Here is a 26,307-nt window from a genome sequence, read left to right on the forward strand (position 1 = left end):
GTTCAAGAAATCACTCGTGATTGTTTGTTCATCGTTACATCTAAAAAAAGACGTCAGCAGATTTCGATGGAATTTTAATGTGGAGCTTACGGAGATCTGTGATGCATTAAAACACACCAGTGGTTTAGTATTACACTACAGAAACAGAGAGCAGATATGATGTAGATTAGATGATGTGGATTCACAGATGTTCAAACGGATTTCATGCATCTGAGAAGTTAAATTTAGATTTAAAATAAAACCACCATCATCGAAAAATCAGGTTTTAAAAAAAAATGATGATAAAACAATTAAACAGAAAATGAATTGATGTTTATTATGACAAGTGACTGTCAGGATATACTGTAGATAAGGATGGAAGAGTTCCGGTTTCTCAGATTGTCTCTGATATTTTAGTTTATTTTAGTTTATTTTAGCAAAGAAAAAGCGATAATAATTTACTAAATTTAAGCTTTAGTATCATTTTACAACAAATTGGACTTATTTGTTATGTAATAAATAGAATTCATGCTAAAAAAAAAAAAAAGGCGCCACAATTAGCTTAGCTGTTATGCTAACTTTTCATACGTCTTTCAGGAGGAGAAAGTGGGAGAGGAAAAAGACCAGAATAATTTGTGATATGTCTCCATCTGTAGGTCAAAGAACAGCAGAAAAATATTCTGCTTAAATATGATTTTATATTGCTTTACAGTTTTAGTTTAATGTTATTTAGACATACCGTCACCCGCTGCGTCGATTGGCCTTTTTCCAATATGAAGTCAATTTGGAAAAAATAAATAAATAAAGACGACTATCTCAATCTTTTTCGTTTGTGGAAACGAATAAAAGCAACAAAAAATAATTAATGCCAAAAAAAAAAAAGTCACACACCGATATAATAAATCCACTGTCTACTAATCAATAACTAGTCGTTCACCCATCTTCGTGTTAATTTTCTCCTTAATTTTCAATTTTTATTTCCGCCGCTGCGCCTTTAAGACGAACCCACGTGACCTCGACGGCAAACCGTCATACCCGGAAGTAAGTGTCTAATAACTGAGAAACACAGATGTGGAGGGCCGTTTTGAATCGGACAGTCACGCAGGTTGAAATATGACGTGTCTGACGTGTCGCCGCTGGAAATTCTTGTTCGCTCCCTTTTAAATGAAGCTACGCTGATGTTAGCCAACGCCAGGGTTTTGTAGAACATTTTGGAAAATATCCTGCTAGCTGGTAGCGGGGGCAAAGCTACCGCGTTCCTCCCAGACGGAACCTTGGTGGATGTGTTCACGGACGGGTCGGACACATCCGATACGAGTGATTTTAGCGGAGTTTCGGTACTAACAATTCATGTCGCTGAGCTAAACGAGGCTAGACGTGAACATGATTGCCTTCCGAGGAGGAGCAGTCCTCTTCAACTTGAGGTACGGTCTCCAGAAAGCAGCCTCCCTCACCAGGACTGGCTTCATCCACACCTCCAGGACAGGCTTTGTTAAGAGAAGGCAGGTTGTTACCCAGATTCCCAAAGTTACTTTACTCTGTTTGGGTGCCGTGAACGCATCATTCTGCGTTGCCAGATGCCAGGAGGTTATCCTTCCTTCCCACCCCGCTCACCGGAAGTCTTTAGCCAGAGTCCAGGTGCACAAATTAGTATTTTACTTCCGCCTTACCCTCCGTGCGTTGGTGCTGCTCCTGAAATTCGGGCCCCTTCTCCTCCTCTCTCCCTTAGCTCTGGTGTCCTCTCGCTGTGCAGGACACTGGCTCGATGCCCTGCTGTGGGTGACCGAGACCTCTGGGCCCACTTTCATCAAGTTGGGCCAGTGGGCCAGCACCAGACGGGACATCTTCTCTCAGGAGTTCTGCGAGCGCTTCTCCAGGCTCCACGTGAAGGTTCGACCTCACTCCTGGGCCCACACCAAGCAGTGTCTCCGCAGGGCGTTCGGGGAGGGATGGAGGAGGGTTTTGGTGTTTGACAGCAAAGAGCCGGTGGGATCGGGATGCGTGGCTCAGGTGTACAGAGGCTGGGCGAAGGCAGACCAGGTGGAGGACCCCGATTTCCAGCTGCTCGTGAAGGAGATGGAGAAAGAGGACCTGCTGGAAGCCTGGGAGATCTCTGGTCTGGGAGGAGTAGCCAGTTCCCTGTGGCAGCTGTGGAGGGGGGGTAGGGATGAGGAGGCCTCCGAGGAGAGGGATGACCTCAGTGACGGCAGCGCAGCAAAGGTGCATCTGATACCTGTGGCCATCAAGGTAGGTGTGAGCGTGTCAGATTCTGTCTCAGGTTTTGGCCCTTCTTCTCAGGTGTTTCCACCTGTGTGTTCCAGGTGATCCACCCGGGCGTCAGGAGGCGGGTGGAAATGGACCTGCAGCTCATGAAGGCAGGAAGCTGGCTGCTGCAGTGCCTGCCCAGACTCAAGTGGCTCAGTCTGTGTGAGGTGGTAGACGAGTTTGAGAAGCTGATGACCAAACAGGTAGGATCAACCCCCAACGATGATTATAATAAAGATAAAATAATATGATCAGTACTTGTTGGTCTTTGTGCTCGTAAAAAAGAGGCAAATAGATGCTTCATTACTTGAGTTAATCAAATATTAAGGTGTTGAAGCCATTAAACATCTGTAGCTTTGCCCCAGTTTAAATATTTTTGTCAGAGTCAGAAGAAAAATGACATTAAAACATTTAAACCGAACGGTGAACTTTTATTTCAGATTGATCTCCGGTTTGAAGCCAGGAACATCGAACGCTTCAGGGAGAATTTCCGTGACGTGGATTATGTCAAGTTTCCGACTCCGTTGCGACCGTTTGTCACCAGGACCGTGTTGGTGGAAACTTTTGAAGTGAGTGGAAAAGAATTTGAGATGCTTTGATAACAACAGGCTAAATGATTGGTTGATAGATTATTACTTTCGCTTCAAAGCGGTGATGTATTGTAATTGTCAGTGTTTGTGTGTTCATCCGTCCGTTCGTATGTCCACCAAACATCTTTGCTACCATTGCAGATAAAGATGAAACAAAAAGCACATTACTTGGGTGGCAAATGGGATGAAAATGAGATGACCTTGCCTCGAGAAAACTAGGTCAAGGTGAAATTTCAACTCAGAAACTGGATAAGATAGAAAGACGAGAGAAGCCAGTTTGAGTAAGACCATTGATCAAAGCACCAGCTTTGATCTTTGATGTGCGCAAGTAGGTCAGGGTAAAACTTTGAATTGAGGGGTGTGGTGGGCTGTTGCAGCCTGACTGCATTGGTTCCAGTTGTCACTGTTCACACGATGATTCCGGTTGAGTTTGTTGAACCTTCTTGTCCAGGAGAGCGAGCCCATATCCAACTACCTCCGCTCCGAGATTCCTGGTGAGGTGAAGCAGAAAATAGCGAAGATGGGAATAGAAGCTGTCCTGAAGATGGTGAATGACATCCCTGACATCTGACCTTTTGTTTCTGAACATCTATGCGGGTTCGATTGTTCATCATTTTCTATCGTGTGTTCCAAGATTTTCGTGGACAACTTCGTCCACGGTGATCTCCATCCTGGGAACATCCTGGTCCAGCATTTGGGCGCCCTTCCTGGTTCCAGTCACAGTACTGGTATCTCAGGGGTGGGCCAAGGCAAGACTACCCTCACCGACTTGTGGGACACAGTGGTGGTCAGCATCAGGCCGGACCCCTGTCCCCTCCAGCTGGTGCTGCTGGACGCCGGAATCGTGGCCCAGCTCAGCAGCTACGATCTGGCCAACCTGAAGGCCGTCTTCACCGCCGTGCTGCTGCGCCAGGTGAGGAGGGAACGGGCGCAGACGCCAGGTTCCAGAGGAAATTAGCGTCCCGCCTCGCAATTCAATCACGTCTGGGTTTTAACTCCACCCCTTTGGGACCAACAAGTGTTTGACTTCCTGTCTCCAGGGCGAACGGGTTGCCGAGCTGATCCTGCATCACGCCCGGGCCAACGACTGCAAAGACGTGGGCCAGTTTAAGAAGGAGATGTCTCAGCTGATCGACCACGCCCTCACCAGCAAAGTCTCTCTGGGGAAGGTGCTCGATCCCGTTTGTACTGGGATTACGTCACTGTGTTCAGAAGCATCACTTTACGGGCTAATCCAAGCACTTCAGGAAAGTCGGATTAAGATGTTTTCTTTTTTAGATGCAGGTGGGGGACCTGCTCTCCAGGGTCTTTGGTCTGGTCATCAAACACAAGGTTCCACATTTCATTTCATCAAGCATTAAGTGACAGTAAACAGAATGCTGTGACATGTTCGCTCGCTGACCTCGTCTGTTTCTCTAGGTGAAGCTGGAGAGTAACTTCGCCTCCATCGTCTTTGCCATCATGTTGCTGGAGGGTCTGGGCCGGTCTCTGGATCCCAACCTGGACATCCTGGATTCTGCCAAACCCCTGCTGCTGAAGAACTATGCGCCAATGCTCTGACACACACACTCACACACACAGCCTCCCAGCACTCAATGCAAGATTCAGTGGGCATGACTGTCGTCACTACCTCCAGTTTCCACTTTCCTCACTGTTAAATGTTATTGTCTACTGTTCAAACCCCCCCCCCCACACACACTTTAGTGAGCCTAATGAGAATTTTACATGAGGCAGCATTTGTTAGCTTAGCGATAATGGATTTGGGCATCGCACGCCCTCTGTAGTGATTTAAGATGTAAAAGCAGCGTCCAAGTTCATCTTTAAAAGCACATTTGAACATTTTAAATGACTGATATTGATCTGAGGATGTCTCATCAGTCCGCCTTTTATTGCAACTCGGATGCTGTTGTCTAATGGACGTAGTTACTTTGGTGTAAATCACAAAGTTCTGTAAGTTTTACTCTTCAACATGAAGTCTAATTTAGCTCATTTTGTATTTTAACTGTCATAAGAGCGGGAACACTTGTATGAATTACAGCTCAATAAAAAAAGGAATGTGAGCCGATTGACGCAGACATTTCACCACCATCAACGCCACGGGATCCATTAGTTTAGTTTTATTAAATCTGTCAATGAGAAAACAGACGAGACGCAGTTCTGTCATCAGGAAGAACAGTCAGCATGGCTGAAAGAGTGAGGACGGGAGGTTTGGTGCAAAAAACTCATCACATACCTTTTTTTATTGCAAACTTCAGATTGTTTTTTTGTTTTTTTTTTAAATCAAGAGCCCAGACAGAGCAGCACTGTTCAAGTAAGGAGGGAGGGGGAGAGGTGACAACTGTAAAAAAAAAAAAAAAACCTTTCAAGAAGAATGATAATAAAGACAAATGAAATAAAAACATCTCTAATAGACAAACACAATCACCTCAGTTTAAGACGAGATTCTGTCACGGTCACAACAACCAGAGAAAGTCTTTTTTTTCCTCGTTTTTAAATGAATTAAATAGGTTTTAAAAATATTTCACCATTTACTTATACTCATCTTTTTTTCATTTATTGCGAAAAATAGGCAACTGTACTAATTATGATGAGTTTGTGTGTGTGTGTGCATGTGTGTGTGTGTGTGTGTGACGGACAAGTAGATTAAATGGACAGATAAACGTCTTGGGGCATTGGCACCATTCGGCCACCAGGTGGCGTAGTTCAGTCTGAACATCCTCCTTGGGGCCATCACTGTCAGGAAGCCAACAAGTTTTTTGGAATGATGCTTGTGTGTCGTCCGCCGTCGCTCATCTGTAAGATTTAATTTCTATGTACAAAGATTTCAAATCCCTGAAGGACATCGATGAAGACAAGTGCAACCTCCAAATGGGCCCCCCCCCTTTCCGGAAAAGCTCAAGAATCCAGGGGGGAAGGGGAAGGGGGGGGGCAGTACCAATCAGATCAGGTAAATGTACCACAGCAGGACTCGGATAAAGATTTTCGGAATGCTAAAACATGAAGAAAGTAGTTCCTCAGAGGAGGGGGTGTCAGAATATCAGACCATAAACTTTGACGGCGTCTTTGAGAGGCGATGAAACAAAAAGTACGAATAAAAACGCGTCCGTTTGTCTCGTCCATTCATGCTGATCTGTCAGTCCCTCCATGCATGTAAAAAGTAGTCCGAGCAGTCCTCTTTGATGCTAGTTTCCTTTTTTTTTTTTTTTTTGCGCTCATTACGTACTTCAGGCGGTCACTATGGCGCCCCCTAGAGGACTGGCTGCCCTCCAGTTTGCTGACAGGTGGTGAACGGGGAATCCATCGAGGGTTTTGGGATTGGAAACGAAGGTGTAAACATGGAGCGTGTCGTGGGTTTGATAGCAAGGGGGGAGCAGGGGGGGTGGAGGTTTTAATCTGACCCTGAGGCCCTGGTGATGTGGAGGTCATGGAGGAGGGGGCTCCTCTTCGACCTTCATGTTGTTGCCCGTGAGAAGACGGGTGGAGCCAGCTGACATCTCAAAGGCAGAAGCAAAAAAAAAAAAGCGTCTTCGAATGATTATTTGGGGTGTTGGAAGACGCCATCTTCGTGCCGCGATATCGCCGTAAACTCGTCTTTACATTCCTTTAGGAAGGGGGGGGTGGTGCTTGGAGGATGTATGGGGTTAGTAACGTAATGTTGCCATGAGGGGGTGATGTTCAGGGGGTGGGAGGAGGGCGTCTGAGCAGAGATGTAGCTACAAGTTGATCCAGGGGTGGTTGAGGCATTCGCCGGCCGTCGCCCTCTTCTCAGGCACCATCTCCAGCATGGGGAGCAGGAAGTGGGTGAAGTGTCCGGCGTCTTCGTGCGCCCAGCCGTACTTCTCCACCAGCACGTCGAACAACGACCACGGCTTGAGCTTGGTGATGTGCCGCAGCTCACCTGCAGGGGGCGACACGGTTTAAGTCAGCAGCGGCGTAGAGAAGAAGGGGGCGGAGATTAGACGGTCAGTTCACCCCGAAATGAAATCAGTCGATCTCTCACAGACTTTTCTTACAAATCGTTTTCCATTTGCTAGATTCAGACTCAAGGTGTAATTTTTTTTTGGTTGTCGGGGTGAACTGGCCTTTTAATCAGACGCCGCCTGAGACCCTTCCAGGCTCCGCCCACAACGCTACAGCAGCTGATGTGACCGGTTAGCTCGCTGCTGCAGCGACGGAGCGAAAAACCCGTCGAGTTTCAGCCGACGACGTCAAGAACAGATGAGAGGCGGGAAGAGACGGAGGCTGTGATTGGCCGAGAGCCCGACGCTGACAGAAGGGAGAAGAGTGACAGAATGATTGATGGCGGGAGGTGAAGCTTGGTTGCCATGGCAACCTCTACTCCACAACTGTTTGAAGGAGGTCGGAGTTCTGGACTCTGGATATCATAGTAGAACATTAAATATAGAAAGAAAAAAAACTTTCTAGCAAAAGTAAATATTAAAAAATTTATAGAAATCGCCCATTTTATCTGGATCCACGCCGAAAATAAACGCAGCCGTTCCAGGCCACCGCTCCTCCAACTTAGTGTTTTCGGACGAGTCCGGTCACTCCTCCTTTATGACACTAACAAAATAAGAAATTTGCATTTCAAACTTTAAACTAGTTTGATATAGAATAGAATTAGGATCAAGATTCTTTTTTTTCTTTTTGCATCTGAAAAATAATGAAGGCCTTTTTTCTGATTTGCGCACAAACTGCTGAACCAATTTCTCCAAAATGTTTTGGAGGGTTGGAGTCAGGAAATAATCCATAAATTCTCCATCGGTTTTTAGAAATGTCTGGATTTATTTTGGAGCTTTCGCAGTGTGGATCACATTCTGATAAAAGCTGGGGCGTCAGCGGAGGGCGAAGGGACGGAGTTAAAAAAAAACTTTAAAAAAACTGATCAGGAGTTTCGAAGCCCAGAGAGGCAGAGCGAGAGAATCCGACCGGATTAACGGAGCGATGGGAGATAAAAGAGAGGAACTCGGATGGAGACAACATCAAAAGAGGAATATTCAGCTCTCCTGACAAGTTCTATGAATTTATGAAGGGAGCGGGACGGAGGTGGAGAGACAGAAGAAAGAGAATAAATGAGCGTTATCAGACGGATCGTCACACTTACCCGGCTCACAGCAGAACCAGTGAGGTGTGCGGCGTCTTAATGTTAATCCTGCTTCTTTAAAGCGCTGATTTATTGATCCTGTCTGAGAAATCCAGCCTCCTAACGACGTATTCATTCTGACTGCTGCTTTTTATATGAAAGGAAATCCAACCAGGAAGAATATAAGGAAACATCTGGAGTTACTTTGGTCATTGTGAGTCGGTTTATTGAAAATAAAATGGTAGAAAAATGATTTATCTGTAGTTATTTGCTGCTTTTCGGTGTCAGATGACGGAGAGAATCACGGCACGGATGTTACAAACTTCTATTTTTCTCAGAAGTCTTTTTGCTTCCTTTAATGTCTTCATCCACATCTGCTGGTGGTTTACTTGTGTGTAGTCTGACATAAGCTACATGCTAATTTGCATGGTAACGGTGTTTCCACCAAACCCAATGTGATTTTTTTGTTTTTTTTAATTGTGATAAATCACTGGAATAAAAAAAAAAAAAAAACTTTTACAATTACATGACGGTGAAATTCACGGGGTGAACCCTGTCCTGTGGGAACACCCGAGTCACGGACGACAGCATGCTCTTCTTCTGTGGTTTGCTGCCGTTCTGTACTTTTAAACACGGGCTGACAGCATTGAGTCGGTGATGATGAAGATGTTCAGACGCTGCAGTGACGTAGTTCCATCTTTTAACAGCGGTAATAGTCTAGGAGTCTAATAATGTGTCAAAACTCCATCAGGGTGAGAACAGATTTCAGGATTTGTCGCTATGAAGTACAAAAAAAAGGTCCCAGAAAGTCTCCAGAGGTGAACGTTTCCTTATATTTCCCCAGTGATTTTTTTCCTGTGAAAATGTTGGAATGCTGACTAATCAACCATCCTTCGGATGAGTTATTGATTCTGCAGTGATTGATCGCTTACCCGACCCTGACTGACGCTAACATTAGCGCTAACCCCTCACAGACACATCCCTTCCACCTCACCCGCCGTGTCGTTTACCTTTCTTGGAGAAAAACTCTCGGCTGTACTTCCCGCCAGCGACCACTTTGCGTGGGACCTTCCCAAGGAGCTCCATGATCAGAGCGATGTGGTCTGCCCCCCACCGACATACATCACAGAGGGAACAGGCATTACAGCATGCACACAAACACATCGACACCACCGGCTGCGTGCGACCGGGACACACCGACGCCTCAGACGGCCGCGCTTTTAAATCAGTGCCTCCGATTAGCATCCGATCCAGATCAATAGAGGTCTGTTCAGACGTCTGTGTGTCCCGGCCCCCCCCCAGCCCTCCAGCCAGCGCTACCTCTTCGGTTGAAGAATTCCCGGGAATATTTTCCAGAGAGCGCAAAGTGCCTCGGAATACATCCGAGCAGCTCTATGATGTGGGCTATGTGGTCTACGGAGAAGAGGGGAGGAGGGGGCGAGGGGAGGGGAGGGGAGGGGAGGAAGATGGAAATAGAAAAGGAGGTGAAGAAGAGAAAGATAAAGATTGGATTGGAAGAGAGAAACAGGGTGGAAAAGGTCACAGGAGGGTCAGGGAAGAATGGAAAGAGGGGAAGAGGAAGGAAAAAGAGACGTCACAGACGGTAAAGGAGAAAACATGTTAGTGAGCCACGCCTCCGCAGCGGCGCTGATGAAGATGAAGATGATGAGAATAAAAGTGACACTCAGTTTTGCTTTTTTTTTTTTGTCCGAAGATCAAAGGTGTGACGATAAAACCATCCATCGCAGATTAATAAAGCCGATGAGCTGGTAGCATCAGGAGATGAAGAGCAGATCAAGAGCCGATGTGAGGATGAGGAGGAGGAGCAGGAACAGTTTGAGCAGAAACTAGGCAAGTTACAGAAAGGTGAAGTTAAAGGAGCAGTTCACCCAAACGCTCCCATCTACTCGCGACAAACCGCAGACTTCTAGACTGATTTTAAAAAAAAGAAAAGGATGTAGTTTAACGTCGGCATTAGCCACCTGCTACCCTGGGACTATGCTAACACTTTTTCAGCTTAAAGCAGGGGTCTCCAAACTGTTTCCTGTAAGGGCCACATAACTTTTCACGTCTGATGAAAAACTGACAATCGCCGGGATGCCTGAATTGTCACCATAAAAGTCACAAATAACCAAATATTGATGAGCTTTTCTAGGCTTTTAACTGAAAAAAAAAGTCATGAAATAAATAATAACACTCTTAATGAAATAAATAACATGAAATAAATAACACTATTTATGAAATAAATAATAACCAGGGTGTTTTTCTGGTACTGTTCAGTTATTTATTGTTATTTTGCAGTATTGTTTCAAAAAGAAATATGTGTGGACCAAAAAAAACAAAACTATCCAGGCTTTCTACCTTCATTCGTGGGTGAACTGGTCCTTTAATAACAGATATGTACAGTATTTTATGCACTGTAAGGACTGTAAGACGCACCGTCAATGAATGGCCTATTTCAAAACTTTTTTCATACATAAGGCTCACTGGATTATAAGGCACACTGTCAGTTTTTGAGAAAATGAAAGGCTTTTTAGGCGCGCCTCATAGTGCGGAAAATACTGTACTCGACGTGTGAACACACTGATGAAGATGAGCGGAGGCAGAACGGCAGATTTAAAGGACAGGATTAGCAGCTGACAATGAATGGAGGGGGAGTTCAGGGGAAGGGGTGCTGCAGTCGTAATCATTAATCATTAATCATCAATAATCAAACACAGATGTTGTTCGTTGTTCAGATGTAATGTGTGAATATAAAGTGATGGCATCTGACGGAGGTGCAAAAACAAAACAAAAAAAAGCACAAAAACACAACGTTCACATGGAAATGATAAGATTTAGGATCTGGTAAAACAGTGACGACACGTTGGTTTTTTGTGTCTGCTGGTTCCATTTCAACTTTACGTCAACATGAAGAATCAGCTTCAGTCTTCACACAGTCAGGAGATAATGCCTCTGGATAATTCACATGAAGTTTTCTGTGGTTCTATTTTTTAAAAACCAGACGCACGTGTGTGTGTGTGTGTGTGTGTGTGTGTGTGTGTGTGTGTGTGTGTGTGTGTGTGTGTGTGTGTGTGTGTGTGTGTGTCACATGCTCACCTTCATCACGGGAGTAGTCTTCTCCAGAGTGGGGCTCGAACAAATAGTCTCCGGTCGCCAGCTCGAAGGCCTGAGACAGACATCAGTGCACCTGAGTCTCCGCTGAGGGCGGGGTTCTGCACATGTGTGTGTCCATGTGTGTGTGTTTGTGTGTGTGTGTGTGTGTGTGTGTGTGTCTGGGGGCTCACCATGCAGGCGGTACTCCAGATGTCTGCTGGGGTGCTGTAACCCGCTCCGATCAGGACCTCGATGGACCGATACTGTCTCGTCTGGATGTCCTCAGTAAAGTGCTTGTGCTGAAGAGGAGTCAAGGATTTGTGTTTTAATCCAATCCAGTGAGACTTACTCTACCATCAAACTCAACTTGACCGCTGTGACCAGCCGCTCGTGCAGGAGAACCTCCAGATACCAGTTTAATCCGTTCTGTGATTGAGTTTGTGAGTCAAGCAGATTTTCCCCATTTAAAACAACTAAAATCATTTTAATTCATTCCGGCCTTGGTAATAAAGCACCAAACCCCCTAAATTATGAAAAATAATAATAATAATTTATCAACCAATAAACAGTCACACTTTACCTGTGTATAATAAAGTATATATACGTTATATAAACAGTGTAAAAGTATTAAATAAAATGCACACGAGCTATGTCTTTACTCCACCAAAAAAAACAACAGATCCGGTCTGACTGATGTTGTATCCATCCGCCAACACGTGGTAAAGAACGAGATCCGGTCTCACTGATGTTGTATCCATCCGCCAACTAGAGATGTCCTGAAAACACGGCTCATTATTTGGATTTTTGCTCGCATGTCTAACAAAAACATGGACAGAACGACGACTCGTATCTCCAGGTTCTCCTGCACTTCAAAACTATCCTTCTCACCACCCAGCAGGCGTTTCCCAGATCAGCGATTTTGACCCGAATGGAGTCGGCGTTGCGGGGATCCAGCGGGTTGATCAGGAGATCTGCAGCTCTGGCTCTGACTGGAAGAAGATCAGAGATCGTCGGTGGAGACAGGCGCGCATCACATGTGTTTTATTAAAGCCGAGGAGAAGAAAAACTCTGATTTATTGATCATAAAATGACTCCTGTGGGCGGATGAGTGTCGCTGACTCACCTCCTCGTTCCTCCTCTTGGGTATTACATAATTACGACTGGATTAATTTACCATGCAGGCAGCGATGAGATAAAAATCAAAAATGCGTGATGATTATTCGTGTTCTCCCTCACCTGAGCTCTAAATGAACCCTAACTGTCAAAGTAAAAGCATAAAAAAAGATCCATCAAATGAGGAAGGAAAGAAAAACAGTCCATTGCTGCACCTTTGCACGAAATCTCCCATCATTCCCAGATCTGTTGCCGGGGTTACGTGTGATGTTACCGTTCCCTCTTACCTTTGGGTGTGTCTCCTGTGCTCGAGGACGACACCGTGCGACTGCGGTCGGCGGTGGGGCTGTTCGGCGACGGTCCCGCTCCGACGACGTCCGTCCCCCCGACTGAAATGGGGTTTCCTGGTTCGGGATCCAGGGGCAAGTCGGGGAAAAGCGTCATGGCGATCTGATGGCGGTCGCTGGAGCCGTTGGTCAGGCCGGGTTCGGCCACCTCGCCGTTGTACATCTCGTACCCGGAGCTGAGGGAGACGTCTCTGTCGGTGTAGCTGAGCTCGGACTCCACCAGGGGGCAGAGCAGAGGCTCGGAGGCGGGGGAGGGGGGCGGCGGCGTGCCGGGTTTCGGCTTCAGGCCCTCAGACCCCGACAGGACGTGACCGTTGGCTTTGGCCGAGTTGTTTTTGTTGTTGTTGTGGGATTTGACGGGGGAGAAGGTGGCGTCTGTCAGGAGCTCTGCGGTCGTGTCTTCATCCTCGTCTTCTCCTTCCTCCTCTTCCTCTTCCTCCTCCTCCTCGTCTTCAGCATCCTCCTCTTCCTGCTCCTTGGACTCCTCTTCCTCCGCCGCTGCCTCCTCTTCGGTCTTGCTTTCGCTCTTTGGCTCTTCCGTCTCATTCTCCTCATTTTCAGTCTCTTTCTCCTCCTCCTCTACTTTGTCCTCCTCTTCATCCTCCTCCTCCTCCTCCTCCTCCTCATTCTCATCACCTGCCTCGGCCTCCTCTTCCTCCTCCTCCTCCTCTTTCTCCACCTCTGCCTCTGTTGGATTTCCATTCCCTTCTTCTGTGATGGGGGGAACGTTGATATCTTTTTCGGCAGTAGGTGTCACCTCCTGTTCCTCCTCCTCCCCCTCCTCGTCATCCTCCTCCTGGTAGGTGTCGTCGTTGGTGAGGTGGGGGGTGTTCTCCGGCTCCTGGTGAGATGCTGCACCTGGGATGAAGAGGAGGATGAGGAGGTGATGGAAGTGAAGGAGGACAAAAAAAAACAACAACAGGATGACAGACAGGAGGAGGAGGGAGATGGAAAAGCCTCAGCGGGGGACGCCAGTCTGGAGTCCAGCCCCCCCCATTCATTCAGACACACACACACACACACACACACACACACACACACACACACACACACACACACACACACACACACACACACACACACAAACAGCATCACTCATTCTGGATCCCGGATCTGAACTCACACGTGTGATTGGTCAGCCTGACGGGTCTCTCCCTCTCGCCTCCCTCCTCCTCCTCATCTTCTCCGTCCTCTTCATCATCGTCATCCTCGTCGCTCTCCCCCAGGGCCATGCTGGGACCCAGATGCTGCTGCAGCGGCGGCGGCGGCGAGGACGAGTTGTGTTCGTGCTCCCCTTTCTCTCCCCCCTCTTTGGCTTTCTCCTCCTTCTGCTCCGCCTCCCTCTCCAGGGCTTCGATCTCCAGCATCCGTCTCTCCAGCAGCTCCGCCTGCCGCTTCTGCTTCTTCTTCAGCTTCTTCTTCTTGTTCTTGGAGATCTTCCCCACCTGGGAGCAAAGACAGGAGGAGAGACGACGTCACAGGGAGGCGAACGCACCCCCAGGAGGATGTTAAAGATGTACGTGTTTGGACAGCTTGAATTGATGAGTTTTGATTGGTAATCGATCATCATCATCCACTGGAAGCCGTTTATCTCACTGGTTTGAGTATTTAACAATAAAACGCAATGAATAACAATAAAAAAAACCAATAAATAAAGCAGTAAAAAATGTTTCCGGTTGAACAGAACAATACTAAATCATAAGTTGTAAAATTAGGGGGAACGGATTTTATCATCTCTACATCGTAAGAAAATAAAGTTTGGATAAAATAGTTGTTTTTTTTAAAAACAGTTCTTGAATTCGCCACAGGAAACAATCCGCGACTCCGTCCCCCAGCGTCGCACGCCACATTCAAATGAAATGAAATACCGTCCATGAAACTGCCAGCAAATATTAAAAACACAAGTGGCATGTCTGAAATCTTTACCAAAACTTCTGTTTCCTGTACAGGAAGGAAAAATATACGTCATAAAGACATCTTTTAGAATCTGAGTGACCAGAAGCTTTAAAATAATATTTAGAAAAATGTTCTCAGCTGATGGAACCCAGTAGAGACTTTTATTTTGATCTGACTGCTAACAGCACCATCCAACGTCTGATTCTCACAGCAAACATTATTTTAAAGTAAAGCAGCTCTGAAAACCGCTTAAAGTCAGCCAATAAGACATTGGTGTGTGTGTGTGTGTGTGTGTGTGTGTTTATGTTTGTGTGTGTGTGCATTCCTCTCATTTCATACTCACATCAGTTGTACTCACCGGTTTGAGCTGGGGGGCTGTGCTAACTGACAGACAGAAAGAAAAACAACAGCAGTCAGACGCTTCGGAGTGTCTCCGACATCGATATGGCCTCACGCTACCTTCAAAACCGTCGCAGCGGAAGGAAACTGAGTCAGAAGGTTCCCTTCATACGCTCTGTAGGTGGAGCACTGCACACATGAAGGGGGTGGGTGGGTGGGGGGGTCTTTGAAGCACCCACCGCTCGTCCCAGATCCATCACATTATGATTCCTGCTCTGCTAACAGGATTATTGTACAGGTTTAACTCAACTTACGTCATTTCAATTTGTGTCGTTCTCGGTTCTACGTTGGTTTAAAAAAACAAGCACACAGAAGAATAAAAATAATCAACTTTACATCGTTTTACCCGACTTCACGTCTGTCTGACATAAATATTGGGATCGTGGCATCGCTAGAAACCGCTGAAAGCGCAAAATATCATGTTACTGTACAATAAATAAGATTAAAACCATATATCAAATTAAAATACATACCAACAGTTCCAATATCTACCGTTACGTGTCACTCGTGATTCTCGCAATTGTTTTGAACTCAGATTAGTCATTTCCGCATTATGAGGCGCACCTAAAAGCCTTTCATTTTCTCAAAAACTGACAGTGTGCCTTATAATCCAGTATGCCTTATAAATGGAAGAAGTTTTAAAATAAGCCATACATTGAAGGTGCGTCTTATAGTCCAGTGCGCCTTATGGTGCGGAAAATACTGTAGTTTACTGTCTGTTCATCAGCTACTCCCTTATTCTCATTCATCTGTGACTCAAATGAGCTGTTTTTACCATTGCAAAATAATTATTCCTGTATTTCTTTTATAACCCTTATTTTATCATTCATTCATTCATAGATTGAGAATCCAAGATGTACGGTAAAAATCGCAAAATTCTATTCCTAAATTTTTCTGTACTATATTAAAAATTAAAACTTATTTATTTTTGAACTTAAAATAGATTCATATTATTTACTAAATATTTTTGAAAATGTATTCATAAATAAAGTAAAGTACAGAACTGGGAGAGGTTACTATCAGTTTAGCCTGGAGACGAGTTAATTTGATTTAAGTCGTTTCTACTGGAACCGATTGATTACATAGGATGAGGTTTACCCAGATCCTTCTAACGTCTACAAACATAAACTTGTTCTACCACAAAAAAAAAAGTGTCACCATTTTTTATCCTGCATTGCATCAGAGCAGAAGCAATCAAACACATAAATTTCCTTACATTTTACGTTAATGTCAAAATTTATTCTATCAAGTCACACACCTTCCTATTTTGACAGCTCTCTGCACGACTTTAATTGAAATGCTATCAGTGTAGTTGTTACCCCGAGGCTTAAAATGACTCTTCTGCCTGACGCAAGCACACGGCAGCGTGTGGTGGAGTTCAGCGAGAGGACAGGGTTCACGAGGAGTTTGTCAGGCGGGGTTTTTTTTTTTTGGTTTTTTTTTAAAGTTTCTTTTTCTTTTTCAAACGAGGAATTTGGTGACAGGAGATGAAAAAGAAAAAAATCCGAGGAGGCACAAAAGGACTTCTCTGTGGATCTCTTTTCTTTACTGCGTAGCTTCAGTATTCAAGCAGATCAGAGGGAAAAATACAATCATTATGGATTCACATCTTATTTGCTGTTACTATAAATAGAATTTTTTTTTTTATATCAGGTTTGCATTGTGAGCTCCTTTCTTTTAACAAAAATGTACATTTTATATTAAAACGTGAAACCAACAGATTTCAGCTGAGGTTTTAGGGAGCTTAACTTCCTGTTTTATCTTTTCTATCTTTTTTCAAGTCAAATCCAAGCAGCCAGTTAGCTGGTGGCTAGCTTAGCATTAAGGCGACCAGCTCCTCTACACCATCCTGTACATAAAGCTGCTCAGGTTTCTTAGCTCTGATACTAATTTCAGGAACAATTTCCTTTATGCTAAGCTAAGCTAAGCTAACATTTTCCATGCAGTTTTCATTCATAATTCGACTTTCTCTGCTTTTGAGCTGAATTGAAAAAGGCCTTGCCGGGCGGTGGGGGGGGGGGGGTACGTCGGTTTCTTGAGAGTGTTTCTGCATCTACCTGCTGATCCAGACGGCGGGGGGGCGCCGGCTTTCTGCCATTCCGTCGCCTCCATGGCCATGCGCCTCACGAAGGCGTCGTCCACACACATCAGGATGTTCTCCGGTTTGATGTCGGTGTGGATGATTTTACATTTGGTGTGGAGGTAGTCCAGACCCTGCAGGACCTGCAGACAACATCACAAGCGTTGGAAGCGTTGAGTCCACAGCAGCAGCAGCAGCTCTGTTAGTGGGTCAGAGCGTCGGATGAGATTCTCGGAGTCTGTCTGCTTTTTATAAACTGCTATATTTGTTTCCTCGTGCTTTTCTCAGTCTTTGCTTTCACCTCGCACACACTTCCTGTCTCGCCTTCAGCTGTCTCGGTCTGTGGAGGCTAAAAACCGACCAATAACTTCTATTACATACAAGACATTTCCTGTGTGTGTGTGTTTGTGTGTGTGTGTCCACACCTGTCGGATGATGCTCTTCACACACGGCAGTGGCAGACCTTGGTAGTTGGATTTTATAATCCACTTCAGCAGGTGGTGTCCAAGCACCTCAAACACCATACACACATCTGGGGGAGAGAGTCAAGGCCTGACACGATCGTGCATCGCTCACACACACACACAGACACGCACACACACACACTTCTCATCAGGATACGAATGCCATTGACGCCAGAGATCTTGAAGTCGTCGATCAGCTGGACCACCATGTCCTTGTTGGGGTCACCGGGGTCGCTCTCTCTGACCTGGAGGATGAGACAACAAGCAAACGAAATTGACGACTGAGTCTTCCCGAACGTCTCCCACATTCCTTTTGTACGCGTTTGAGTGTGTTTTCAGACAGATAACAAATAGAGAGGAGGCTGGGGGGGGGGAGTAAGGAATGAAAAATGAAAAACATCTCCTTGATGATTAAATGGAGTAGAATGAACCTTCAGAAGCTTCTGGACCTCCCGCTAACGGCTACTAGCTGCTATCTGAATCTGCTGGTCGTAGGTCAATACGGCCTTCGTTAAAAAATGTTTCGCCTTATTCACGAAGGAACGAAGGAGGAGGAGGAAAAGAGAAAGTCAGGTAGAAAATGACGCCGTGATGGAGGGAAGGAGGACGGAGAGATGAGAGCGTGAATCAGACGCTCACACATCGCAGCAGCTTGATCTCGTCCAGCGCCGTCTCTGTGTAGTGCTGGGCGCTCTTCACCACCTTCATCGCCACGAAGTTCTTCACTCTGTAACCACACACACACACACACACACACACAGACACACACACACACACAGCCAGTGATATGTAAATTTAATAACACAGCAATAACATTAATGGTGACAGAACGCCCGGCGTCTGTCCCGACACGGTGTGACCTTCTCGTCTCGTCCTGTGAGGAGGTGCAAGAGGCGGGGGAGGACAGGCAGACGCCCCCACCCCCCAGATGTCTTCACACCGGTCGGGCGAGAGTTAATCAGTTTGAGAAACGACGTGCAGCAAAAGTAGAGTTAGAGTCGTTCTGATGTGAATTCATGTGTCTCTTAAATTATGCATGTCAGGAGCTGAGAGCATACTGACATGTGCTTCTGACCGCCATTAGTGTAATTAACACCAGAAACACAAGTTAGAGTGTGTGTGTGTGTGTGTGTGTGTGTGTGTGTGTGTGTGTGTGTGTGTGTGTGTGTGTGTGTGTGTGTGTGTGTGTGTGTGTGTGTGTGTGTGTGTGTGTGTGTGTGTCCGGGAAAGGTGACACCACCTTGATGATACAGTCATCCACCCATCCTGGTTGCCACGTGAACAAAGAAACAACATCGCAGTGCAGATGGAGGCTATCATTGCAGGGTGGCGTTGGTTCTATGCCAGATCCTGTCAACAGGTGTGTGTGTGTGTGTGTGTGTGTGTGTGTGTGTGTGTGTGTGTGTGTGTGTGTGTGTGTGTGTGTAAGACGAAGGTGAGACGAAGGACTGCAAGAAGAGCCTCTGATTAACATCGCAGGAAGGAACGCGTCCCAGACTGCATGCAGGAGTCCAGAGCGAGTGTGTGTGAGACTCACTGGATGTCCCAGCACAGCCACACGGTCGAGAAGTGACCCCATCCCAACTTCCTGATCACATGGTACCTCCCGTTGAACAAATCTCCGATCTTCACTGGATGGTATCCTCCTGGGGGCGATAAAGAGAGAGGGAGGTGGAAACGGACACGCGTCCTTCAGACAGTTTACTGTCAGAACTGAATACAACAACCTGGAGATGAAGGTAGGAGCAGGTGAAGAGGACACGTAAATATAAATAAATAAAACACTTAAAAGTCCAGTAGAAAATCGTGTGTGTACATTAAATTTGGGGGTTTTGAATTATGCTGCAGAAAATGAGACAAATCTGACGTGTCACCATAGAAACAGAATAAAATAAACGCAACAAAAATCTATAAATAGCCAAAGTTCCATGTTGAAGTTTCTGGAGCGCTATGCTAACTGGAGGTTAGCGCTCAGCTACACACACACACACACACACACACACACACACACACACACCACAAAGCTGTGCAGAAGCCATCAGGCCCGACAACTGCTGTTTATTTCTGTGCTGAGGAAGACAGAGACGGCAATTTCTCCATCTCGTGCAGCGATGCACGACATCCGCGCGTGTATTTGATCTCACAAGAAACTGAAGAACGACTAAATAACTTCTTTAATCTGTTTGGGATCTCTGGGCATCTGGAGGATTTTATGGTTCCAGATGAAGGGAGATTTAGCTCATGTTTGTTTCTTTAAAAATAGCCCTCGTCTTCCTCACGTCAGAGGACTGGAGTGTGTGTGTGGGCGTGTCTGACCTTTGCAGTAGTCTGCAGGGTCTTCCTGCTCCTCATCGTCAGAGCCCAGGATCTCCTCCTCCGGCTCCGGGGGCCCTGTTGGCTCAGGGGGAGGCGGAGGGGGCGGCGGGGGGGGAGGGGCGCTCGCCGGGGCTTTCTGCTGGGTGTCAGGCCTGTGAAGACAACAGAGGGATGAAGTTAGGGCCAGCTCCTGGCGGTGAATCACAGCTGCAGACGGAGCTTCCACCAACAGATGACCCACGTCAGAACGCTGAACCCGTGATGTTCTGACATCGGTCGTCTGTGACTCATCCAGGAGAGCTTCGCTATTTTCTGTCCTGAAACTGTGTCGGAACCTCAGGAGACGTCTGAGTTCGCCTTAAATGAAAGAACCACAAACGGCCGCAACAATTCGTCATCTTCTACTGACTGCTGAACAACAGGAAGTCCAATTTAAATTCTTCAAATGTCACAAAACTTTACCAAGAAAGCATCATTATTATTATTATCATTATTATTATCATCATCATCATCACTAACATCATCATTATTATTCTATTAGTATTATGATCATTAGCAGCAGCATTATCATTATTATTAGCATCATCATCATTATTATTATATTATTATTATTATTATTGTATTCCCATTATCATTATTATTCTCACCATTATTATTATGTAATCAATATTCAGAAAATATACATTTCATCAGTTTATCACTTTTAAATCTCTGGTTTTCCAGATCCACACAAATTATTTGGATCCAGGTGAGACTTTGATGTTATTTTATGGTGATGTCATCATTTCAGACAAAACACTGAAACCGCCTCGATCTCACGATGACAAAGAATCCTTCAGAGCCATTCTGGATCCAGATCCGGATCTACGGACGGAGACTTCTGACCCGACGACGGTGCCAACGAAAAAGCTAAATTACAACACGCAGAACATCAACACACACACACACACAAAGACACACACACACACACACACACACACACACATACATAGACTTCAAATTTGTGGTCACAGGCGCAGACACGTGGCGGAGTCTCTTCGTGAGTTGCCATGGCAACTGCAGAATGAAAAGCAGAGGTGGGGGGGGGGTATTCAGGATGCGTAACAGTGTGGCAAGGCCAAAACACACACACACACACACACACACACACACGCACACACACACACAGCTGTGTCCTTGCAGCAGGATGCTGCTGCTTCGTTACCATCGCGGTCACGTAGCAGCTCGTAGATCACGTCTACCAGCTCGGTGTTTTTATGCAGCTCATCTGGCTGCACTAAAACTTCCCCCTCAGACGCAGAGACGAACGTGGAGATGGCACAGATGTCGTCGGATCGAAAAAGGGATGAGCGAAGGGAGGAGGGCGATGAAACAAAGAGGTGTCAGATAGAGAAAACACAAAAACGTTAGACCTTGCGGTGCTGCTCCAGTCTGGCTGATTTTACAGCTCAGGTCGGAGCGTCTCAGCCAATCACGTTGCACCTGGCAGGTAAATAACCGCAGGATGTGGGCATGCCCGGATCGCTTTTCCAACCCCAACCCGCGTGACGGATCTGAATAACAAACCATCCACTTTCAAACATCTACAAGGTGCAAGTAAAGATGTTTTATCCCTACATGAGTTGTAGAATTCCATCTCCTCAAACTTTTTAACGCTCATTCAGGATCATCTTGCACCTAGAAAAACCGCCGGCGTCTGCAGAAACGTGGAAACTCTCGCGCTGGAGGAAGTTTAACAGGTGCGAAACCCGCAGAGAGGAAACGGCACTGATGAACTTTCCAAATTCCTGAAGGCTGACAGTGAATTCCTCAGCAGATCGACTCGTGACTGAACAGCTTTGCTGATGTGACAGCAGGCAGTGGAAACATCAACAGTACGCACGAAAAAAATAAAAAAACAGCCTGTAAATTTCCCTCAAAACAAGCATTCATGCTGGTCTAAATACATCTGCAGAACTGGTGATCTAGAGACACGGTCTCTGGAAAATGAAGGAGCCTCAGCGGTGTTTACTGTAAATCTGACACTGACCAGCGGCCAATCAAAGAGCAGGAAGTCCAGGAGCTCGAGGATGGAGAAAGACACCTTCCTGACATCCTCGGTAGAAAAAAACAAAAGAAACTACATTTGCGTTCGTTCATGTGGTGATTCCTGCTTGAATAAAAGAAAAATCAAGTGTTTCTGTGCGTCTTGATCACATTCTCACACTCAAACCTCCGTTTCCAGCACCTCCGATTGACTCACGGTTCATCTTTCATCACATCTCCAGGTGACTCACGCTCTCCCTCCGGGGAGCTGAGATCTCGCTGCTATTTTCGGGACGCCGTCACACGGTCGCTCTGCCCCCGTGCGACCTGGCTGACGATCGTCTTTTCAGGTGTTTCCCTGACAAAACGATGGGAACCAGATGCAGGAGGTTTTGGTAGGAGATGCTGGTGTGTCGGGTGAGAACGGTGGACGTCTTTGACAAACAAGGCCACCAACCAATGTTCCCACTCATACGTGAGTGCTAAACTTCCATAGAAGTCGACTCAAACCCCTTTTCGAACACATGTTGTCGTCTGGATTAGCATCTGGATCTCAGAACATGAGAGGAAACATTGTATTTTGGGCTAGATCTGGATAACAGGATAGCATTAGCAGCAGCTGTGTTAGCATCATCAGATTGGGTCATAAAAACCTATTATCATTAAATACCGCTTTGGTGGCTGCGTTCACACAGACATTTGTCTTCCTAAATTCATGCAAGTATTCTTATACCTGCATGAAATTAGGATTAGGATTTATTCAGAAATACCATATCAAGAATCAGTGAACACAATCTAAGCCGTGATTTTTTTCAAGTCAAAACCAAGCAGCCAGTTAGCTGGAGGCTAGCTTAGCATTAAGGCGACATGCATGGAAATCTGCATTGAAAATACTGCTGCATGCATTTGCAGAACACTGGAGGCCGTGAAGTCAACACACACACACACACACGCCCAATAAGATCCACATGTCCAGACACACAAAACCATGGATGCACACCAAGAAAGATTCATTTGTGCACAAAAAAGACATCATTGTGAGGTTTGTGGGTCACTCTTGCGAGGCGCTGATTCTTGTGTCTTCTGGATCTTTCATTGTGCAGAGCACTTTGCTCTCCTCTCTGTAGGGCACTGCATCCTGTATTTATACATTCCGTTGACGTCAGCCGGCCACAAAGCCTGTTATTGTGGAGGTTACGTCCGCCCACGCGCTGTCACAGCGCGCTGCAGCGTCACGACGCGCCGTGTGCGCGTATGTAACGTTCGACATACAGGGAGAGGAAACGTACGGAGCAACAGGCTCTTCACGCGACCGTAAGGGCAGGAACGGAGAATTATTGGGATTCTAATAATTGCCATTGATTACTTATGGTTGTCAGTGTGCGTGAATGTGATGACGACTTGTCTGTGTGTGTGTATGTGTTTGTGTGTCTAGTCTGTGCAGGGCGGGCGGTGGGCACTCAAACCAAAGTTGAGGAATCCCATGACGTTTGACCTCCATAAAGTTTAGTTGAAATCAGTTCTGTCGTTTTTGCATCACCGAAGAAAATGTTTCCAAAATCCATGCCCAACAAAGTCAAAAATATTTGTAGTAAATCTGCAATTTTGTTTCATTTTTTTAACCAATGCCAAGAAAAGGTTGTGGACCTGTCTTTCTACATCCTTGACCTGTGCAAGCGCTCCACCACGACGTTTCAGCTTAGACCCTTTTAGCAAAAAAATACAATAGAATATACCTAAAACTCAACGAGGCCAAAATTGATGAAAAAATATTCTGAATCCCGATATCCGAATCCACAGTAACTATAACACACTTGAGGTATTATTTTTTCTTATCCATTGCAGTCTTTACAAGCAGCAGAGATAATTACTCTGAGTTGATTACCAGCAGGGCTGCTGCTCAGCACCCCCCAGGGGGCTTCACTGTTAGCATGCTAGCTACCAATAAGCCTCCTGAAAAGTAACACGGCGTTATTAGTTTTCTGAGCAAGGCTCTAAATCGTCTCTATTAATCACTGCCACTTAAAGTAATTAAAGTAATTCTTGAGCTCTATATATAGCCTCATATCCTGCATGTATGTGTAGAATTGTGCCTTGGAGCTACAGATATAATAAAAATCTGTCGATCAAAGAGCAAAGATCAGGAGGCTAATTTTCTGCTTCACTGAGGAAAGATGGTTTTATTACAAAAACTGAATATGAGGAGAAGGTTCGGTGTTCAGAAATTCACCTGGCTGCATCAAAACAAAGAATGTCAGCACACACACACAAACACAAACACACACACACCACCACCACCTCTCTGGTACTATGCATGAAGGCTAGCACGACTTCATCAGCTGCAGGAATGAAAACAGAAACGGAAATGAACCGAAAGCCACGATCGAGGTCACGACTCAACACAGAGCAAACGACAGCAGGAGACCTCACGTAGATACGAACTGTTAATATAAAATCAATAACATAAAATATTTGGAATAGTTAGGTGCCTTTTTTTTAATTTTACAACCCCCAAAAAAAAATACACATCAGAGAAAACACAATTGGACAGCGTTTGTTTAGCCCTGAGTCCTGTCTGCAGGTTGATCTATCAGTCTCCAATAAGGAGAGATGTTCATGGACCAGTGCAGATTCAATATACTCTTTATATACAGGTAGTCCTCAAGATACAAACATTCAACTTACAAACATTCATAGATACGAACGACCGTGCGCCACCATATCTGACTACTGTAGTTCCCCTTTCTGCCACAACCCCCACCGAGCAGCGTAACATAAACACCTCATAGATTCAGGTTTCACATCATGTCAAATTAACTCAACAAGTTTATCTCAAACTAAGTGAACAGTTTATTCACATCTCTGTGAACTTCTGAGCAGGAAACGAACCCTCGGTGTATTTATGTTCATGGAGACGTTCACCAACATGGAGACTGAAGACGATTCAGGTCAGGCTGAAAGTTAGAGCAGCGATGTAGACGATAAGCTTCCTGGAAGAAAACTCTCACAACCTGCCTGTTATTATATGTTTTATTAATTATTGACGCTGAACTCTGAATGTTTTGCTATTTGATGTTAACTATTCGTGGAGTTTACTGAGAAACTTAATGGAATCAAGATTAATCAAACATAAAGGGGCGTGTCTGACTTTTGATGACCAGGAAGTGACATCGGAAAAACCTCAGTGGATTAAAGCTGCGCTTATCCTATACACCTCCAAAGCTAAAATTAATTCATCAGAGGTAAAGACGTTACAGTTGAATCATAGTACTACAGGATTTTATTTATTCTGTGTTGTTTTTTATGTCCTGTTATTGTTTCTGGTCAGTCTGAGGGAATAGAACTTTAGTATTTAGAGTAGCAATGACATTTAAATGACATTAAATGACAATTATAGGTTGAAATTTAATGAAATAGCGAATTACGAACAACCTCTTGGAACCAATTCTGTTCTTAGGTTGAGGACTACCTGTATATACATAAAGACAGATATAACAGAACTCTTTAGCCTCTTCAGCTCTGATATTCACCTTCTCTTATTTCTTGTTCAACGTCTTGCGTGGAAGAAATACAACAAACCTCACCAACAAAAAAACAAGAACCCTCATTCCCAGTTTTACCTCGTCGATGAACATCCACCCATCCGACACGAGAACACCCTACTTCTCTTATTCGTTCCCGTGTATACCTTCTCCGGAGGGCCCTGTGGCGAAGGCGGAGAACACACAAAGCCAGACCCCATTTCTTTTTCGCGATCTGACTCGAGTTCTCCTCCATGAGAAGCGAGTCGAACGGACGGACGGACGGACAGACACGGCGGCTACCGCTCTCCGCTTCAGAAACAGCGGTGGAGAATCCAGACCAGCCCAGATTCGGATTCCAGCAGGGGTCACATGATACGGTGACACCCAGCTGTGAAGGAACCCTTGGAGTTTGGCATGTGTGGAACACACACACACACACAGACTATAGCATCCATCCCGCTGATACAACGCAAACACACACACTAGACGTCACGATGGATCAGAAAGGCAGCACCCGCTGCTTGCTCCATCTGCGACGGGCGGTATTTTAAATCATCCTACTGGGCGTGTGGTGCCGATCAGAAGGGTCGTGTCTCTGTGTGGGACCGGAGGCGGAGACACAAAGCGTTCGCAGACACACACGTCTTTCCACACGCGTGCATATCCGATGCAAAAACAGCCCATTAATATTCCACTGCTTCCACACTGCAGCATCAGTAGAGATTAGATGCCCTGTGACCTAACATCACCCGATAAGCTGCGCTAGTCCGCGCACAATCCCTCCTCTTCCTCTCTCCAGGATTCTTCCTCCACCACCTCTTCCTGCATCTTCCTCCTGCTTCCATCTTCTCCGAAAACTTTTTACGGCGACCCATAGCATCGCCGTAAAAAAATTGAATTAATTTTTTTCTTCTTCTTGGATTCAGTTTCAAAAGCTACTCAAATTGATGATTTAGTAAAATCAGTTTGGTAGGGTTTTTTTTTTTTTTTTGCATGAATAGATAAAACGAATGAAAAGCGACAACGTCACTTCATCTGAATCCATGATAGGAAAAGAAAAACCTGGAAAATGGAAGCAACAGCAGACGCGAGAGGAAGACAAGGTACGACGCAACGAGGGGCAGATGGAG

General features: G+C 45.6%; 2 protein-coding genes across 7 annotated transcripts in view; one reads left to right on the forward strand and one right to left on the reverse strand.

The window, feature by feature from the left end:
- The first annotated feature begins 1,036 nt into the window (after window positions 1-1,036).
- On the forward strand, window positions 1,037-4,398 carry adck2 (aarF domain containing kinase 2). Of its 3 annotated transcripts, none has more exons than XM_068313817.1 (9): window positions 1,413-1,617; window positions 1,709-2,226; window positions 2,301-2,447; window positions 2,685-2,813; window positions 3,286-3,381; window positions 3,469-3,747; window positions 3,875-4,003; window positions 4,113-4,166; window positions 4,254-4,398. In XM_068313817.1, the coding sequence occupies exons 1-9, from the start codon at window positions 1,557-1,559 to the stop codon at window positions 4,392-4,394; spliced, it is 1,554 nt and encodes a 517-aa protein (XP_068169918.1). In that variant the 5' UTR covers window positions 1,413-1,556; the 3' UTR covers window positions 4,395-4,398. The 3 variants fall into 3 exon arrangements, with proteins under 3 accessions (XP_068169917.1, XP_068169918.1, XP_068169919.1); XM_068313818.1 differs by having other exon boundaries at window positions 1,733-2,226; XM_068313816.1 differs by having other exon boundaries at window positions 1,037-2,226.
- A 124-nt stretch (window positions 4,399-4,522) lies between these two features.
- The window catches only part of srpk2 (SRSF protein kinase 2), a 40,024-nt gene continuing 18,239 nt past the window's right edge, over window positions 4,523-26,307 (reverse strand). Inside the window, exons 3-17 of one of the 4 annotated variants that reach the window (XM_068313815.1) lie at window positions 19,629-19,780; window positions 18,850-18,958; window positions 17,952-18,039; window positions 17,470-17,557; window positions 17,274-17,380; window positions 16,826-16,991; window positions 14,713-14,753; window positions 13,597-13,918; window positions 13,153-13,331; window positions 12,414-13,047; window positions 11,902-12,002; window positions 11,205-11,312; window positions 11,017-11,086; window positions 8,928-9,020; window positions 4,524-6,732 (exon numbers count right to left, since the gene is read on the reverse strand). In XM_068313815.1, the coding sequence (XP_068169916.1) occupies window positions 6,548-6,732; window positions 8,928-9,020; window positions 11,017-11,086; window positions 11,205-11,312; window positions 11,902-12,002; window positions 12,414-13,047; window positions 13,153-13,331; window positions 13,597-13,918; window positions 14,713-14,753; window positions 16,826-16,991; window positions 17,274-17,380; window positions 17,470-17,557; window positions 17,952-18,039; window positions 18,850-18,958; window positions 19,629-19,780 (2,443 nt within the window). In that variant the 3' untranslated portion in view covers window positions 4,524-6,547. Of the gene's footprint in view, window positions 6,733-8,927; window positions 9,331-11,016; window positions 11,087-11,204; window positions 11,313-11,901; window positions 12,003-12,413; window positions 13,332-13,596; window positions 13,919-14,712; window positions 14,754-16,825; window positions 16,992-17,273; window positions 17,381-17,469; window positions 17,558-17,951; window positions 18,040-18,849; window positions 18,959-19,628; window positions 19,781-26,307 lie in introns of all 4 variants that reach the window. The other 3 variants (XM_068313813.1, XM_068313814.1, XR_011035235.1) reach the window with 3 other exon arrangements.

Source organism: Antennarius striatus, chromosome 4 (assembly GCF_040054535.1).
Source record: "Antennarius striatus isolate MH-2024 chromosome 4, ASM4005453v1, whole genome shotgun sequence".
In the NCBI taxonomy this organism is placed as follows: Eukaryota; Metazoa; Chordata; class Actinopteri; order Lophiiformes; family Antennariidae; genus Antennarius; species Antennarius striatus.